Raw genomic sequence first — 20,435 nt, forward strand, 5'->3', positions numbered from 1 at the left:
AAATTCAATCCATCAAGCCAAGTTAGGCCAGATTAAATAATTATAAATGATGTTTAATATTAAAATTTTATTTGAGAATGCAGTAATTTTTATTTTTATGTATTTTTTTAAAAGTAGGTTTGTCTTGATAAAATATTAAATTAATTTTTTTATTTTTTATAATTCTAACGTGTTAATAAAAAAAATAAAAAAATATTTTAATATATTTTTTAAAAATATATATTTCAAAGCAATAAATCTAGATACGATATGAAAAAAAATGTCATGTACGGAGAGGATTTTTGGGGAACAGAAAATAGGGGAAAGGAACAGAGGAAGACAGAGATGAGATAAGGAAATATGGGAAAAAAGTGGGGCATATATGAAAATGATAGCAGGTGTAGGGTCAGCCTTTTAATTTTTAATTTTTGGCTTCATTCTTTCTTCGTGGCTGTCCATTATTCCCAACGTTCCAATTTCACAAGTGTTTTTTTGTCTTTGCCTTTGCCCGTGACGCCCCTCTGCCCTCTGTATCCTTTCAGAAATATGCAACTACGCTTTCATGCATTGGAAAAGAAAAAGGAATAAGCCATATTTTCACTTTGGTCCCTGTAAATTAAAATCTTCCAAAGTTAATTCTACAGTTTACCTAAAGTTTCAATATGAACATTTCTCGTTAAATACTTGATCATAGTTTATGAATGGAAATCTTTTCCAACTTTCTTTTTAACCTTATTCGAGTTATCTCTCGTATGATTTACTGTCTATACAAGGCATGTTTGTTTTTATATTTTAAAAGTATTTTAAAAAAAACTTAAATTTTTTTATTTTTTTCTCTGCTTTAAATTAATATTTTTTGATGTTTTTAGATCATTTTGATATACTGGTGTCAAAATAATTTTTTTAAAATAAAAAAATTATTTTAATACATTTTGAAGTGAAAAAACACTTTGAATAGCAACTGCAACTATACTCCCAAACACGAAGAAGCATTGTTTTGAATAAAATTATTTATAAAAAAATTATTTTTTACTTTTATTTTTGTTTCTTGTAAGATATTTTTTTAAAATAATATTGAACAACGTAAAATATTTTATGATCAATCTTTACATTTAGTTCATTTGTTATAGTCAATACTATATATTAAAATACTTTATAAACATTAAACGACTCACAATATTATTTAACTATTTTAATTATTATCATTGATGGGCTATTACTTCATCACCATAATCTCCACCTTTATTTCCATCATTTTTATTATTTTCATCATTATTATCTCATCATTATTATTTTATTATCACCATATTATTCACATAATTATTTATCATATATTGTAAAATTGTGTTTTACATTTTAATTCATAAGATATTCTAGGCGGAACAAATGCCAAGCAATAGATTAGTAGAGGTAAATTGCATTGAAGGGTTGATGGAACAAACTATATTAGAATATTCAGTCTGCATCTGATTTATCATTCACAAATCTGATTCGAACGTTGGGAGTATAAATAAATAGTACATTCGATATAATATTAAATGCTCAATAGAATGAGAAGGAAACACAAAATATTTCTTATGATAATAAATAAAAAATCATTGTGAATGTTTGATCATGCGTGTTTAAGAGTGTATTTATAGTTGTTTTTTAAAATACTATTCGTGTTGAAATGTATCAAAATAATATTTTTTTTTATTTTTTTAAAATTATTTTAAAGATCAGCACATCAAAATGATTCAAAACATACAAAAAAATTAAATTTTAACAAAAACAAAAAAAATTGAATTTTTTAGGAACGCGGTGCAAACCGCGTTCCCAAACAGAAATGTTGTAATGTGTTGTTTTTTCATTTTAAAATTATTTTTTAATTATTTTTTATTTTTAATTAATTTTTTATATTTTATCTTGATATATTAATTTAAAAAATTAATATATTTTTAAATCAAAAAAATATTTTAAAAAATAATCATACAGCTCAATCCTCGTTACTGAAAGGAACATGAGTGTGCAAAAATTTGGTATAGGATTCCAAATTCTACTTGCATGGAATCTAACTAGCATTGCTTTCTCTAGATGATCATAATTTTCTTTAGTAAAAGTGGTGGGCCATCATCTTCCACTCTTGGAGGCCATTTTGCTAAAATATAGTCGTTAGGGGACCCTCGTGTGCCCTAAAGAGCCCGGTTCTACTATCATTAGGATCCCTTTCTCTTTGATTTCAATCAATGACCGCCTCCATGTGAGTTCATGAGAAAAAGGGTCAGCTTGACCATGCCCATGTTTTATGGGATAAAACCAAGAATTAATGGACCGCTGAATTTATCCCATGTTTTAGATGAAATATGGCTTTTTTTTTCTTCCAATTAATATGAAGCTCTTAAATTAATTTTATGATTTGAGCTCAAATAATTAAAAAAAAAGGGTGCAAATTAATATTCCTAGCCGCTGAATTTATCCCATGTAATTTACTTGATAAAGAAAAAATATTTGTTTTTTAGTGGCCCATCATTATTTGTTGTGGTTAGTGGCCTTAAAAGAGGAATAATTGGATTAATGTCGTTAATTAGGATGTCCTTTTCTATGGATAATCACGAGTTAGTAAAGTTATTGTTCAATCTCATAGCCGTTGGACCTACTAACTTGTTATTTGTAAATCTGTAATGAGTTCGGTTGACATTGTCACAGTTTATTTTTGTATTTAAAATTATATTTAAATGTATTTTAAAAATATATTTGACATTAATATTTTTAAGTATTTTTAAAAATAAAAGAAATTATTTTAATATATTTTTAAATAAAAAAATACTATATTTCAAAATGCCGTTGAAAATTAAGGAAAACTGGCCAGAGATGGAAGTTGAAAAACAGCATGGGAATTAAGAATGAAGATCCCTGAGCACAATAATACAGGGAATATTGGCATATTCCTTTGTGAGGTAGAAAGCGTTGGACAATAAAGAAATTAATTATAGGATAACGTTTCATTGTAGAAACTCTGTTCATCATCTCACGTTTATAACCGTTAACTCCACTGTTTATAACGAATATTTTCTTTTTTAAAAAAAAAATCCTTCACCCTTCAATTATTGAAATTTATTTATTATTTATTTTATATTTTTTAAGTTATGTTGACATGATTTAATGTGTTGAGATTTATTTATATTTACATGATCATGGATATTTGATGTATCATATAATATTATTACATAAATAATTCGTGCTATGTTGTGTAATGAGTTAATTTTTATCAATGTAAAATAAATATTTATGTGATATTAATGTTTTAGAATAAGTTAAAAAATATATAAGATTTTGGTAATTAGAAGAGGTCACATGTATGGTAGGGCAATGATTTGGAAAGTAAACAAAAATAAAAAATCATGAATTGAGCATAAAATGGTCAAGGAAAAAAATAAAAAATTATAAAAATAAGAATTAAATCTTAAAGATCAAAAAATAATAATAAAAAATCAAGCATGCAAAATTTTTCAGGTTTGTGTCTGCTGAAAAGGAAGATTGGATCACTTTGGCAAGCCCATATGTTGTCTTTTGTTATTGCTGGGGGTTATGAGATGTTTGGGCTTTGACCAATTCCTTTTGCTAGGATTCTCTTGGATGAATATGGGCTATAGCTCTATTAATCTTGGCTAAATTCTTTGGGTTGTATCCATTGATTTAATGTGTTTGGGTCAAATATATACATGATCAAACAAGGATGTGAGTGTATATTTCAGTAAGGAATTTATTTATTTATTTTTTGTATAATTTTGAAATTTCTAATACCAAGTTAGTATCTATGAAGAACATGTTGAAGAACTCAAATATGGGTTGTAGCTCTATTAATCTTGGCTAAATTCTTTAGGTTGTATCCATGGGTTTAATGTGTGTAGGTCAAGTATATACGTGTTCGAACACGTGTATTTTAATAAGGATTTTTTTTTTGTATATTTTTGAAATTTCTAATACAAGGGTTAGTATCTATGAAGAACATGTTGAAGAACTCAAATATAGGCTATAGCTTTATTAATCTTGGCTAAATTCTTTGGGTTGTATCCATGGGTTTAATATGTGCAGGTTAAGTATATACATGTTCGAACAAGTGAGTATTTCAATAAGGATTTTTTTTTGTATATTTTTGAAATTTCTAATACAAAGTTAGTATCTATGGAGAACTCAACAACATGAATTTCATTTCAGACTCAATTATGTCAAATTGAGAGCATTAAGACATGTAAAAACAATATTCAAACAAGATTTTAAGATTAGATTAACACGATAATCAACCTTATATCATGATTATTTGATTTTTTGTGAAGAACAAAATGAAAAAACCGAAGATCAAATGCTTCCATTTAAACCCCACAAGATTCTACATTAATGATCAACAAGCTAAAATGCATGTTTAATAGCCAACAATCGATCAAAAGGACAATTATCTTTTATTCTAGATTAACGATCAACAAGCAAGAGTTGTGTTTTTCTAATAACTTTTTTATTTAAAAAAAAATTGTTATAACAGCTACAAATACGCTTTAATTATGTTATCTATTTTCTTATTTGTTGTTACAAGCTAACAACTTATATAAGGATCATACACTCTTTAAATAAAGAAATAAGAACCCAAGCTAAAACTTTCTTCATTTGAACTTGCTGATGTTTCATTTCACTCATTCTTTTGTTGTTTATGCGCCTCTCATTATTTTTTTAAGGAAGAATCTATTGAATCCTAAGGGATAGTTTTTTATTGAGGAATTATCCTTAAGGACAATAGTCTCGGACTTTATTTGTTGTTTTATTTTGTTTATGTTCTTCATTTGTGATTTTATTACCAACATAAAAACCATGGATACATACCAGATAATCCACCTTTACTTCAACAAGATGGTTCGTTTACATGACATTTCTAGATCCATCACTTCAGATAGAGATGTGAAGTTTATGAGTAAATTTTAGAAGAGCTTATAGGGTAAGATGAGAACTCAACTGAATTTTATTAATACATATTATCCTCAAACAAATAGGTAGACGGAGGTGGTTAATCAAAGACTTGGCAACTTGTCGTGGAGTTTAGAGGGAGATAAGCTGAAATAGTGAGAATTGACTTTGCTACAAGCATATAACAGATCTCGTAATCAGACTATCTATTTGAGTCCATTCGAGATCGTTTATGGAAAGAACCCTTTTGGAGTGCTGAAGTTGATGCTTGTTACTCGTATCGAAGGACTGAGTGTTTAAGCTAATGATATGGTATATTACTTGCATGGTCTTCATAAGCAGGTCACAAAGACAATCACTGGCAGTAATGCCAAGTATAAAGCCATGGCTAGACCAGGTTAACACCTTAAAACTACGATAACAAGAGATCTCCTGCTGAATCAAGCTCAAATTTTTTTAAGTGAGCTTACAGAAAGTTTTCCTAAAGGAAGCCATTGTGTTACTTATTGGATTGTTGGGTTTTCAGGAATTAGCCTGTAAGTTGGTGTTTGAGTTTTTTTTTATAGATTTTATGTTTTATTTAAATTTTTATATTATACACTTATAGGTTAAATGCAGAATCTATGTGATACAACTAAGGTTATAGAAATTAAAGATTTTGAGTATTTGAGTGAGAATTTGACAATTAGATGGGAATTTAAACTAAATAGATTATATAAATGATTTAATAGATATTTTTATAGATCATTGGAATACATCTGGATCAATAAATAAATAAATTATGGCCACTCTATATTGGATTAGCAACTTAAGATAAAGATATATATAAAAATCCAACTATTGGGTTAATGGGTATTTAACCGAGCATTTTCTTCTTCCAGAAAGTCTTCGTGCATGTTTCTTACTTTCTGTTGAAATTCAGTTTAAAAATGTGAATATTGTACAGAGAAAAAAATTTGTAAAGAAAGTAGCTAAACTGTAGGCCACGGCTAAAAAACAACTACTAGTGTGAAATTTTATTAAATCATAGATCATAAGAGAGAAAATGAGCAGATATATTTCAAGTTAAATTTCTGCTATTATTTACCTTAAGAAAAGAAGGGGAAGAAATCAGTAACCTTGCAAAACAAATCGACCAAGCTTTATTAGAGCCTCCTAATTGAGAAAACAATTTATTTTCTTCATTAATTAAACATGGAATTATGATGTTCACTTTGGCCTTTTCCTTTATAACCTTCTCCCTTTTCTAATTGCCATATCAACATGTAAACTTGTGTTGTGCTACACGATGCCATATATATATATATATATATATATATATATATATATATATATATATATATCTTGGACTCATGTTTCCATATAAAATTGAATTAAAATTGAAAAAATTATATATTTTATTTTTTATTAATGTAGGTGTTTGGACTAACTTGTGTATATCTCGACTAATCTCACGGGCCCTGAAGTTAATGACCATGTAAGTCTCTAATAGTTCTGAGGTTTGTAAGACTCGAATTGGTGATTTTTAAAAAGCAAATCTAAAACCTGACTAATTGAGTTATATCTATTATAATTAAATTATATACTTTTTTGAAATCATATCTTATGGCATGTGTAGTACGTTTTTGCCCCCATCTAGAAGAGGTTTGAACTTTGAACTGCCATTTTAGGTTTACTATTATTCTTAAGCTTCCTAGCAAGTACTTTAAAAAGAAAAGGAGAAAGGTTGACACAGTAGATTATCTAATTTTCTTTTAGATCTCTTTCACATTGGTTTTCTAATATAATGATCAAAACTAGAATATTCTATATGCATGTTGAACTCCAATATAAATAAAATAAAATAAAAAAATTGTCTTGTCTTGTCTTGTCCGGTCTGGACTCATATGTCAACAACTACTTATGCAATAACAAAAATAAAAGATTATAAAATTAAATAAATGTTGGATGAATTCCTTAAAAATTATGGTTGATTTATATACTTTTAATACAATTTTGATATCGTAGAATATCTCAAATACTAATATATAAATATAAATTCCTCCTCACTTCTATCCAAGAAAAAAAATAATATTTAAGAAATTATTAAAAAATAAATTATTAAAAACTAGAAATATGTTAGTCCCCCTTTTTTTTCATTATTTTCCTATTTATTAACCACATCAAACCTTAAATATAAAAAAAGCGTCATATATAGTATATTATTAGCATTTTATTTTGCCTATGAAAACTCTACAACACAAAATTATTAAAGATGGAATATATAATTGACATTTATGTTTAAGTTTATTTTTATCATTGTCAAGTTCATTATCTTCTTTTTTATTGAATTTCAGGTTAATTTCATCAGCTTCATCTATTTCTTTATATCTATACATACTTAATAATATATTTAAACAAAACAATTCGATATGTATCAACTAATGATTCGATTTGAAATACATTATTTTTTCAATGACTTCATCGTTACCATCTTTAATAACTTTAACACAACTCTTACATTTAGTTTTCACAATGGATAATAAATCAAATTTATTATATTCATTTATATATATAAAAAGAATATACTTGTTGATATTATTTGGTGAAAAGAAAAGTAACGTTGTTGATGTTGCAAAGAAAAAAATGGTACGAGAAAGAATTGTCAATTATAATACCTTTAAATTTATTGATGAAATTGCCAATAAAATTTGACGATAAAATATTTTTATCAGCAATTTCACTAGAAAATACTGACTTGATATATTGTTGATGAAAAATTTATTGATTTTTTTATTATTTTTATTCCATACAAAATTCTATCAGAAATTACTAGCAAAACATATTCCATTGCTATTTCCATTAAATATTACAAATGGAATATTTTATATCAGTGATTCAGTTGTTCTTTGCTAATTTTCTGGTATTGGAAATGATTTAAACAAAATATAAAACTCCAATAATATTAAAAATACTATAACTAAATCAAAGTTAACTAAATTAGTAAATTAGATTTGTATTTTTAGTAGAATTTTTTTTAAAAAATCTTACGTTACTTTTTTCTTCTTTGGAGAAAATTACATCTAAGTTCATCATGCACATATTAAATGAGATTCTTATTTTTTTATATAGGAATCTTGTATTATTCTCTTCTATTACTTTTTACTTATTTGGAGAAAATTATCCATTAAACTTTTATTATTGCTTTTGGCTGATTTATATTAAAAACATCTATTAGGTTATTAAAAACTTTTATTGATGCATATATTGTTTATAAGCTCTATTCACATAATATATAATTAAAATCAACTCTTTCAAATAAAAAAGACTCATCCTGGATTTTTTTTGTTGACATTTGACTACTCGGTCTTCGTCTTGGCAAGTAATACTTTAGACTAGCACAGTACACTTCTTTGGTTTGCCTACATCAATCTGCCATTCCATCCTGCTTCACCTCAAATCTTCACAAATTTCTCTCACAGCTACTGAACACATTCTTTAGCATCAACAATAGTCATGGAGCTAACATTTCTATTGTTATCTCTAGCTCCATTGGTCCTACCACTTGTTATTAGCATCTTTGCTTTCAAGTACTCATCCCGTAGTGCCAAAAACCTGCCACCGGGGAGCCTGGGCTGGCCTATCTTTGGCGAAACACTCGAATTCTTGTTTGGTAAGCCCAAAGAGTTTGTGTTTCACAGGATGAAGAAGTACTCTTCTGATATCTTCAAGACCAAGATTCTTGGAGAGGAGACTGTGGTGATGTGTGGCCCTGATGGACACAAATATCTCTTCACCAACGAGCAGAAACTTTTCACTGTATTTCGAACTCATTCGATGCAGAAGCTCTTTCTTTCCGATGAAGCTTCTGCTCCGATTGAAATTACACGCGAAGCTGAGTCTAAAATCATAAGATCACCTGGGTTCTTGAAGCCTGAGGCATTGGTCAGGTACTTGGGGAAAATGGACTCCATTACACAGCAGAAAATGCAAGCTTATTGGGAAGGAAAAGATGAAGTCAAGGTCTTTCCTTTCGCGAAGACACTGACTCTGTCTCTTGCCTGTCGCTTTTTCTTGGGCTCTGATGATCCTGAACGTATAGCTAGGCTTGTCAGCAATTTTGATGATGTAACCCTAGGTATGCATTCCATTCCTTTGAATTTCCCTGGAACAACTTTTTACAGGGCTAACAAGGCTGCAACTGCAATCCGCGAGGAGCTACGATTAGTCATCAGTGAGAAAAGAGCCATTATGGCCGAAGGAGGACAGGTGCAGGATGTACTATGCCATATGATCTTGGCCACGGACCCTTCAGGCAAACACATGGCAGAAGCTGAGATTGCTGGCATGATGATGGGTTTACTAGTTGCAGGATATAGTACAGTGGCTACTGCTATGACATTCTTTATGAAATATGTTGGACAGAGGCCTGACATTTATGCTAAGATCCTAGCTGGTAAATAAATCATTCTCTTCCACGCTCTCCATTCCGATCGTTTGAGTACCTATACATATATATGTGTGTGTGTGTGTGTGTGTGTGTGTGTGTGTGTGTGTGGTTTTCATGTTAATTGATCTCATCAATAGCCTGTCTTCTTGAAATCCAGAGCAAACAGAGATTGCAACAGCTAAAAAGGCAGGAGAGGTACTAGACTGGAATGACATTCAGAAGATGAAGTACTCATGGAATGTAGTCTATGAAGTGATGAGGCTCACACCTCCAATCCAGGGAACTTTCAGAGAGGCCTTGACTGATGTTACTTATGCAGGATACACCATTCCAAAGGGATGGAAAGTATGTAATCTTTCCTTTTCCTTTTCTTTTTCACAAGTTTCAAAATTCTCTAGTCTCCAAAATTAAAGTTGCTTTTTAAACCCTACTTTCGGTGACACTTGCTTTACATTTGTAGATATACTGGACAGTCAGCACAACAAACAAGAATCCAAAGTACTTCCCAGATCCTGAAAAGCTTGACCCATCTAGACACGAAGACGGAAAGGCCTTTCCTCCGTTCACGTTCGTACCTTTCGGAGCTGGACCTAGAATGTGCCCTGGAAAAGAGTATGCTCGACTAGCAATTCTGACTTTTGTTCACAACGTCGTCAAGAGGTACAAGTGGGAGGTCGTGTTTCCTGAAGAAAAGATCGTTGGTGATATGATGCCAAGTCCTGAAAAGGGACTTCCAATTCGCCTTCAATCGCACTGATGCCGAAAGGCTAGCTTGCTTCGATCTGGCTCGGGGTAATTAGGCTTTGGATTGTAGAATAAACCAGCTAGACTGGGCATGATCTTAATAAAATGTGATTTTATCCATCACCTTTCCTTGTTGGTGATCATGTCATCTTGTCACTTGTAATTCATTACTAGAACATTTCCTTGTTGCTTCTCGCCCCCTCGTACTGTATATATCTGCACGGTAGTCAGCAAAGACTTGAGCAAAGTTTTCATGAACAGTTAGCTTCATGTATAGCAGATTGTTAAAGGTTTAAGTTAATATGGAATTCAATATTTCAAGGAAATTGAAATTTGATCCAATAAGTAATTAATTTCCTGGTTGTAGCTCAACTGGTCAGGTTTTGAATTTATTTTCTAAAGGTCACCAATTCGAGTCTCACAAACTCTAAGGCCACTAGAGATTTACACGGTTATTCATTTCAGAGCCTGTAAGAAATTAATCGAGGTACGCACAAATTAACCCGGATACTCACATTAATAAAAAAAAGTAATTAATTTCTAATTTAATGGCAAATAAAGTTAAATATACTAATTAGTAGTTAATGAGAATCTAGCAATATAGATACATGTTTTGGTTTTAAGGCTCGTATATCAAATTTTAGAAAAAAAAATATAAAAATTATTTTGTTAGTGTTTTCATAATGGTTGGAGGTGTATTCTTGATCTATTTATTTTTTCTATATTATATTTAAATGATAATTGTTTTAGAAGTATATTTGGATCTTTAAATCTAACCGTTGGTATTAGAATATGTAATAATATCATTGTCTTGATAAAAAAAAATTAAAATTCTTTGTGGATGAATGAATTATTTTTTTTTATCTATTTTCATATCTATGTTAACAGATTATATCTGTTTTGAATTTTTCAGTGTTCAATTAATTTATTGATTATGTTTATCTGCCCTAAGTATTATGTTCCCAAATTGAATTGATAATCGCCTTGACTTGATATATGGCTTAGAAATTTGGTTTATGGCCAAATGAGTTTCGATGATAACCATATATGAACATGCCCAGTAGCAAAATAATAAATTGAAATCCAACCTCTCAAAATATTTCTTATTTTTCATTAAAAAATTATTATTCTTCTAAAAATATTTTAAAATTTAAAAAAAATCATAAAAAATCTAGTATCATAAAAAACCAATAACATGCAAGCAAAATCTTCCTTTTTCTACGACTTTATATCTATTTCTCTAGTGGTGTGTATATATATATATATATTGAAAATCTTTTATATCAATTTCTGATTTATTAGTTGGTTGAATTTGAGTCTTCTTGACCGAATAGTTCATAAACAACATGTTAATCCTCCAGTTATTCATAGAGATTTTAATCCTCCAGTTAGATATTTGAAACTTTAAATTTGATTTTTATTTTGAATATTGAAATTATATTTGTCAATCTTACCTAAACTTTTTAAATTGTTATATATTTTTTAGATTAATTAAATATCATGTCAAAACTGGAGCTAGGAGCTATGTTTAAATTGAGGGCATATTTGAATTTATCATGCTGATATGGTATGTTATTGATTCACCGAGTTGTCACGTACGGTGACCAATAAATTAAATCGACGGCCTAATAGCCTAGATTTTTTCCAGAATATTGATATGTGTGTGTGCGTGGAAGGAGAGATGATAATGTTGTTAATGAAAAGAAGAAAAAAGAAAGTGAAAAGAGCGCACCCAGAAATATCATGCTATCCGAATCAGACCATCATTTTTTCATGTCTTGTAATTGACTCAACACACCCCTGGTCTTAGATTCCGTGGGTACCTTTTTTTTTGTTTTTTTATAACCCGAGTTCTCCGGACTAGCTTACGCACATAACAAGTAATTCCCGGGTCCACTGAACACCCTGCAAGCCCAATGAACAAGTAAGACACCGTGGGAGTGACATGCATGGACAAAAAAGATCGAACTCGGGTGCAGAGGAAGGGAATAAGGCCTTTCCCCCGCTAGATCACGACCTCAAGTGCGTACCTCTTTTTTTTTTTTTTAGTTTAATGTGAGTGTCCGGGCTAACTTGCGCGCACCTTGACTAATCCCACGAGTCCTGAAGTTAACGAACATGTAAGCCTCTAGTGGCCATCATATGAGCAACCACAAGGCTCGAATCTGAGACCACAAAGAAAGCAAACTTTTTAGTCCTAAGCTCTTATCATTAGACCACCACCTAAATGATTGTACCTCTTCTTTTCTTTGTATGCTTGCTTGTGTCTTTCTTTTCCTTTTTATTTCAACTGTGGTTTTATAAGATACAATAATCATCCTAGAAAAATGTGTATAAAATTGGTTCAACACACCCAGAAAAAACACATTTGATTATACTTTATCCTTCAAAATCAATCACGAATACCTTTTATATCAATTTATATAAAAGAAATGAACTTTACAAGACAACAATCAATGCTCCACATCTTACATTATCTATTAAGATTTATTTTTAGTTGATGATAGCAGTAATATCGGACGAGCTTGCATGTAAACTAAAATTAAGTTTCTTGATATACCTTTTTACAACAAACTAGTGTATTTTAAAGAATTTATTCCTCTCTAAACATTTTATCAATTGCGGTCTTTCTTTTAGATGATTTTCTCAAGCTCATTTGCTATCCCCGATATTTGAAGGCTTATAATGTTGAGGAATATGAGATGAGGTTATATTTAAAGGTTTATAATGTTAAGGAATATATATGAGATGAGGTTCCAAAAGATGATTTATATTACTTTTTATTATATATATTCAAGTGAAAGTTTTTAAATTTAAAATTTACATAAACTTATATTATATTATACTTCATTTTTATTAAATAAAATGAAAGTGATAAGATTTGAATTCGTAACTGCTTGATCAACAAGACTATCACTACAAGATTTAACAGTTTTACCGACGGAATTTTTCCGTCGGCGTAAGATACATATTCCATCGGTAATTAATTTACCAACAAAATCACCGACGGAAATGCTCCGTCGGTGAATCTTTCGTCGGTAATTTTTTTCCGTCAGTAAATCCGTTGGTAATAAAAAATATTTTTACCGACAGATTTACCGACGGAAAAGACCCGTCGGTAATAATATTTTTAATTATCAACGGATTTACTGACGAAATTACCGACGGAAATTCCGTCGGTAATTATTTAAAAACATTTTAAAAAAATTCATTTTATAAAATTATAATATAATTAAATTAACATAAATCAACACTCTATAATATATACTCAAAATGCTTGGAAAAAAGAATAAAAAAATCAACTCAAACAAATTTACAACAAATAAATAAAATGAAAAAATAAATTCAATTAAAAATTGATCTCATATGAAAAAAAATTCTCACAACAATATTTATACAATTATTAAGAACAAAAAAATTAAAAATAAAATAAAAAACAAATACAGTGAAAAAAATCATGAAAAAAGAAGAAAAAAGAAAAATCTTACCTTAATGTAGTTGGAAGTGAAGCTAAGGAGAGAAAAACAATTCGTAAAGCACATTAATTAAAACAAAACTAAGAGGATAAAAGAAGAAAGAAGAAGAAGACATACCCGAGCATGGAGGAAAAGAGAACGAGATGAGGAGAGAAAAGAAGAGAAAGAAATAGATATTGATGTTTTTTACATATAGTGAAGAAGAAGAAGAAGAAGAAGAAATGAGTCTGTCTCTTGTGAAATAAGGGGATTCGAGCTTTTTATTGTGGCGCGTTAGCGACGGATTTACCGACGGATAATTGAATATTAATATTTTTTAAGTATTCTGTCAGTAATATTTAATTTAAATTTTCAATTTCATAAAAAGTTTTCATAAACCGCCAACAATTACTGACGATTTTTCAATCCGTCGGTGATTCTGTCTATAATATTTAAGTGAAAATTTTAAATTAATTGATTTTTTTAAAAAAACCGCCAAATAACACCGACGACTTTTCAATCCGTTGGTGATTTTGTCTGTAAAAAACAACAATTAACAGTGCAATTGGAAAGTGAACAGTTTTGGAGCTCTCTGAAAAATACCGATGGAAAATGTCGTTGGTGATTCCCTTAGTAATTGACATGATGAATAATGTTCACAGTTTACCAATGAATTTACCGACGGATTGTACCGACGGTAATTCCGTTGGTAAAAATAACACGTCATCATTTTTTTTTGCTTTGTTTTAATTTTTTTCCCCACAGTAATTCCCTCGGTATATACCGAGGGAATATTTCCATTGGTAAAATCCCTCGAAAATTTACTGACAGAAATATTTCCTCGGTATTTTCGTTTGTATTTATCGATTTTCTGGTAGTGTATGATATTATATTAAAGAATCATCTTACCCAAAACTTAATTAAGATGTTATTAGATGAAGTCTCGTGATATGGTTTATATTATTTTCTAACATATGATGTATGTTTTAGTCATTATCTGGTAAAAATATTCTTTGTATGCAACTTAATTGAAATAGAAAATGTGTTGAATTATTTTTGGATTTTAAGGGTTTTATGATCTGTTTGGATTTGGAATGTGCATAATTTAAATAATTTTATATTTAATTGTTAAAAGTAGAAAAGCTTTGATAAAAAGCTTATTTAAGAAATAGACAAGTTATCTTAGAATAATAGGTGAAAACTTATAGCCAGAGAAACATATAATCCGTAATGCTTTACATAAAAGTACATTAAGTTCAAACATGCAGTTAGAAAAAGCCATTCATATGTTGTTGTATTTGTTTTTCAAATAAGTTTTTGTGCTAAAATATATGTTAATAAATTTTTTTATTTTTTAAAAATTATTTTTGATATCAGCACATCAAAATAATTTAAAAACACTAAAAACATATTAATTTAAAGTAAATAAAAAAATAAAAAAAATTTTAAATTTTTTAAAAAACATTTATGGAGATATTATTTTCTCACAACTTCTTAACTTTGTTTGAAGGACCATTCTTTTTAAGGATTACTATGTTATTTCCTTTTCTCTGACTGTTGTGTTGACCAATATTGTTTTTAACATAAAAAATAATATCTATATCATAAAAAATTATTTAATCATCATTAACTTTGATATAATAATTTAAATTTTAAGACTTTGGATCCAATTCTTTACTTAAACTTGATTTTAAATTAAATCAAAGAAAAAAAAAAGTTAAGGTAACCTAAATCAACCTTGACCTGAAATTTAAATTTCAATATCAAAAATTAATTTATTATTAACTCAATACTAATAAATTTAATAATAATTTTATATTAAAAAAAATCAAAAAAAAATCAAATAACCAATAAAAAAAACCCTAGGTGTTTGGGCAGAGAACTGGACGTCTGAACCAATATTTGTTTTCTTCATTCTCCTTTTCTTAAAAAAAAAAAAAATAATACATAGAAGACAAACCATTTGTAGCATGAAACACAATATTAATTGTTGACTAAGACGCACATTAACCAACTAAACTACAACATGAAAATATTATAAAATGATTAAAAAAATATAAAAACCTAGTTTACTATTTGCACTTCACTTGGTATGACTAGTTAAACCAACGCCATGTCATTTTATTTGTAGCAAGTGCGATTGAAAATTTTGATTACAAATAAAAGATACTTTAGCAAAATAAATAAATAAATAAATAAATAATTTACTATCATGAAAAAATAAGATATTAAAGGGATAGAAAAATCGTAAATGAATAGTATTATCTATAACGATAGACAAATAAAAGGCGTTATGAAAGTTTTTTTTTAATCATTTACTTGCTAGGCTTTTAGAACCAGATTCTTTTTTTTTTTTGATCTTTTATCAATTCTACGGTTTTCTTAACGAATCAAATTACGACGAATAAGACCGAATCATATGCTATTAATAAAAAAGATAATTAATCTTGAGGGTAGCTCAACTAATCAGATTTTAGATTTGTTCTCTAATGATCACGAGTTCAAATCATTTAGATATTACTTTTACCTGTGCTTTATTTAAAGTTAGATAATTTTTTCTTTTAACATAAAAAAATGAATATGACAACATTTTATAAGTGTTTTTTAACATGAAAAATTCTTAATCATAAATTTAAAAATTTATGCATGCATTTAATTAAATAAACTAAAAATTATTTATACAACTGAAATAAATTACCCAAAACACATATAAAACATCCTAAACACCTTGACAAACCTGTATATAGCCTCAAACAACCCAAAAAGCTGAAAATAAATAACCAAAATCAACCTAATACCAAAATCATTTATGAACTCAAATCTATTATCACTTGCAAAGTCTAGGGAAAAGAACATCTAGAATAAACTTTTCTCATCAAATGAAATTCATTAATATCAAAATCGATATTTTTTGTAGATAGAATCAATGTCAACCAAAACTTTCTCTTTTTACCATAAGAATCATATCATTTTTCCTCTTCTCTTTCAAATTATGGACTTTTATGGAAATACAGTCTGCAGATCACGACACATCAGCAAACGCAATTACAGATCACGTCAAATCAGCAAATGAAATTACACCTTGATTCCAGGAGTTAGTTATTTGCTTTCCATGTACATTCCATAGACTACACAGCTGTAATTTACTCTCCTCAATTGTACTGTAACCAATATAAATATATGTGATCTCTCGCTGAAGAAGGCACATGAGTTTCCAACATTTTTCTGTTTTGTTATATGGTATCAGAGCAAAACATAACCTCTGTTTTTCGATCCACCATTATGGCTTCTTCTTCTTCCAACTCCGTCACTCCCATCAACATCCATAGCCTCGTCACAGTCAAACTTACCAAGGATAATTATCTACTTTGAAAAACTCAAATCGTCCCCTACCTGCGTGGTCAACGCCTATTTGGGTTTGTTGGTGGAACCATCTCTAGTCCTAGCCCCACCATTTTTAATCCTGAAGCAGCAACCTCCCAAACCGTTCCCGCTGAAATATCAAATCCCCACTACTCTATCTGGTATGATCAAGATCAGGTTGTGCTAAGTGCACTGGTTTCTTCTTTGTTTGAGAATATTCTGGCACAAATGGTTGGCCTCTCAACATCTAGAGAAGTCTGGGTTGCTCTTGAGAGAATGTTTGCCTCTCACTTCTTCGCTCGCGCCATACAAACTAGACAATTCCTGGCCTCCACCAAGAAAGGTAACCTGTCGATTTTAGATTATTTTTAAAAAATGAGGTCATTCTCAGACAACTTGGCAGCCATCGGACAACCCCTTCAAAACCATGAGTTTACAACTTATCTTCTTGGTGGTCTTGATACTTCTTATGATGCTATTGTCACCTCAATTTCCACTCAAATTTACAAAATGATCTCAAAAGATAGGTTTAACCATCTTCTTGCATTTGAACTACGTCTGGAACAGTAACAAATCACATTTGATACCTTTATTAGCTCGGTGAACATGGCCACAAGAAATGACCACAAATCACATGTTGGAAAATATACACAACACCAACGTCTCCCTCAGCACCAGTCCTATGGTTCCAACAACAGAGGAAGGGGACATGGCTATAAAGGAAGAGGCCCACCTCCAAACTATTCCTCCAATCCGAGACCACAGTGCCAAGTCTGTGGAAAACTTGGCCACACTGTCATCTAATGTCATTACAGATTTGATCATGCCTACTAAGACACTTCTCCTCACATAGCAGCTTATATGAAAGCCACCTTATGATACCAACTGGTATCTAGATACTGGTTCCACAAATCATCTCACCAACAACTTCAACAACTTGTCTCTCCGGTCAGATACTTATCTTGGCAGCGACCAAATTCATGTTGGAGAAGGGGCAGGTTGCCTATAAAACATATTGGCTCTACAACTCTCTCCACACCAATAACTTCTTTTATTTTAAATAAGTTATTGCATGTACCTCATATTCAAAATAATTTAATTTCTGTTAGCCAATTCATAAGAGATAATAACGTTTATATTGAATTTCACTCTTCTTTTTTTTAGGTGAAGGACGAAGTAATGGGGAGAGTTCTTCTGCGTGGCAAACCTAAAGATGACCTTTACATCTTAACGAGTCCCTCTTGATGTCTGGCACTACCAAATGGGACATCCATCCTATCAAACTGCCCGTCATCTTGTTTCCAAATTTTCTTTACCTACTTCGTCTAATAAAATTTCGAGTAACTGTTCAGCTTGTCAACAAGGAAAGAGTCATCGCCTTCCTTTTTCTAGCTCTCAATCAATTTCTAATCATCCTCTTGAATTAATTTTCTCTGATGTGTAGGGTCCATCACCTATCACGTCCACCACTGGCAATAAATACTATGTTTCATTTGTTGATCATTTTAGCAAATTCACATGACTATATCCAATCCCTAATAAATCCAGTGTCATGCTTATTTTTGCTCATTTCAAAAACTTGTTAAACGCCAATTTAATTGTAAAATAAAATCTGTCCAAACCGATTGTGGTGGGGAGTATCGCTCTCTTCACACATATTTTACAAAAATTGGCATCCAACATCGAATCTCCTACCCCCATACTTCCCAATAAAATGGATTTGTTGAATGGAAACACTGTCACATCGTTGAAATAGGTCTCTCCCTCTTATCCCACAATTATGTTCTTTATAATTATTGGGATAACGCTTTTCTCATGGCCACATATCTAATTAATCGTCTTCTTACCTCCCCCCTTGGCATGTCACAATTTGAAAAACTCTACAATCATGTTCCTGATTCTTCATCCTTAAAAATCTTTGGGTGTGCCTATTTTCCTTTTCTTCATCCTTTCAATCGTAACTAACTTGACTTTCGATCCAAACATTGCGTCATCCTTGGTTATAGCAATTCTCATCATGGATTCAAATGTCTTGATACATCCACTGGCAAGGTATTTGTTTCAAAACATGTGGTCTTCGATGAAGGGTCTTTTCCCTTTGCTAACTCAGATACATCCCTTTCTCAGCCTCCATCCAACTCATATACAAATCTCCCTCCCTCTCTTTTAAGAAACAATATAAGTTACAGCCCGACACCGCAACATAACACAACCCCAACAACAACTTCATTACTTTCAACAACACCTTCTTCCTATCATCAGCCATTCTCTTCATCCTCATCAATCCCTGCTCCTTCCCGAAATATGTCACCAACCGACATAAATTCCTCCACCCCTCCCAACGATTCTGCTCGCACACCATAACCAACCCAACACATATCAGTTGCTACAGAACTCCCTCCACATGTTCTCATCAAATGGTCATACGATCTCAAAACAATATTGTAAAACCAAAGAAGAATCCTGATGGAACTGTTCGGTATCCCCTGCCACAAACATATCTTATAACAGGTACAATTCCAGAATCACTGACCTGCTTTTCAGAAGCTTCAAAACATCGTGAATGGCGTGCAACGATGGATGAAGAATTCACTGCACTCATGAGGAATGGCACATGGTCCTAAATCCCTGCCACACCTGGTCTCAATGTAGTTGGCTCCATATGGATTTTCAAATCCAAACGCAAGTTTGATGGTTCTCTTGAACGAAGAAAGGTGAGACTTGTCGCCAAGGGATATCACTAACAACCAGGAATTGATTTCAATGACACATTCAGCCCTGTGGTAAAACCCACCACCATTCGCGTCATGCTCAACTATGCTGTCTCCAATCAGTGGTCGATACATTAGATTGATATACAAAACGCCTTCCTTCATGGCAACTTGTCTGAAGAGGTTTACATACACCAACCTCTTGGTTATGTGCATCCTCATTTTCCCAATGATATTTGCCGACTACATAAGGCCCTCTACGGCTTGAAACAGGCTCCACAAGCCTGGTACCATCGACTACGAGAGCACCTACTCTCTCTCGGTTTTGTGAACTCCTGCTCCGATACTTCTCTTTTCATTTGCAGACACGGGTCATCTTTATTATTCTTCCTTGTTTATGTTGATGATATCCTGATCACTGGATCAAATCCACTGGCTATCTCCCAACTGATCACCAATCCGAGTCATGAATTTGTTGTCAAAGACCTTGGACACCTCAAATATTTTCTGGGCATGGAAGCACATCAGCTGCCCGAAGGTCTTCATCTCTCGCAAAGCCAGTACATCTTCAATCTTCTCCAACGTATAAATATGTTGGATGCCAAACCGGTTTCTTCACTAATGTCCTATTCGCAGAAACTATCCTTGTTCTCGGGTGCAACTTATTCAGATCCTTCCAATTACCGTAGTGTAGTGGGAGTGTTACAATATTTGTCCCTGACTCGACCAAATATTTATTTTGCAGTTAACAAAGTCTGCCAATTCATGCACCAACCTACTGATGAACACTGGACAACTGTGAAAAGAATCCTACGTTAT

At 31.0% G+C, this 20,435-nt stretch overlaps 1 protein-coding gene across 1 annotated transcript; it reads left to right on the forward strand.

The window, feature by feature from the left end:
* Positions 1-8,241: 8,241 nt before the first annotated feature.
* Positions 8,242-10,275, forward strand: LOC133702138 (beta-amyrin 28-monooxygenase-like). Its single transcript, XM_062126379.1, has 3 exons — positions 8,242-9,349; positions 9,501-9,688; positions 9,804-10,275. The coding sequence occupies exons 1-3, from the start codon at positions 8,410-8,412 to the stop codon at positions 10,098-10,100; spliced, it is 1,425 nt and encodes a 474-aa protein (XP_061982363.1). The 5' UTR covers positions 8,242-8,409; the 3' UTR covers positions 10,101-10,275.
* The last annotated feature ends 10,160 nt before the right edge of the window (positions 10,276-20,435 follow it).

The sequence above is a fragment of the Populus nigra genome, chromosome 1, assembly GCF_951802175.1.
Source record: "Populus nigra chromosome 1, ddPopNigr1.1, whole genome shotgun sequence".
NCBI classification, from domain to species: Eukaryota; Viridiplantae; Streptophyta; class Magnoliopsida; order Malpighiales; family Salicaceae; genus Populus; species Populus nigra.

Bases quoted from the DNA above. Each gene is read 5' to 3' on its own strand.
- LOC133702138 (XM_062126379.1), top strand. From the start codon at position 8,410: ATGGAGCTAACATTTCTATTGTTATCTCTAGCTCCATTGGTCCTACCA. The intron at 9,350-9,500 runs GTAAATAAATCA...CTTGAAATCCAG, and splicing joins TTATGCTAAGATCCTAGCTG to AGCAAACAGAGATTGCAACA. The intron at 9,689-9,803 runs GTATGTAATCTT...TTACATTTGTAG, and splicing joins CCATTCCAAAGGGATGGAAA to ATATACTGGACAGTCAGCAC.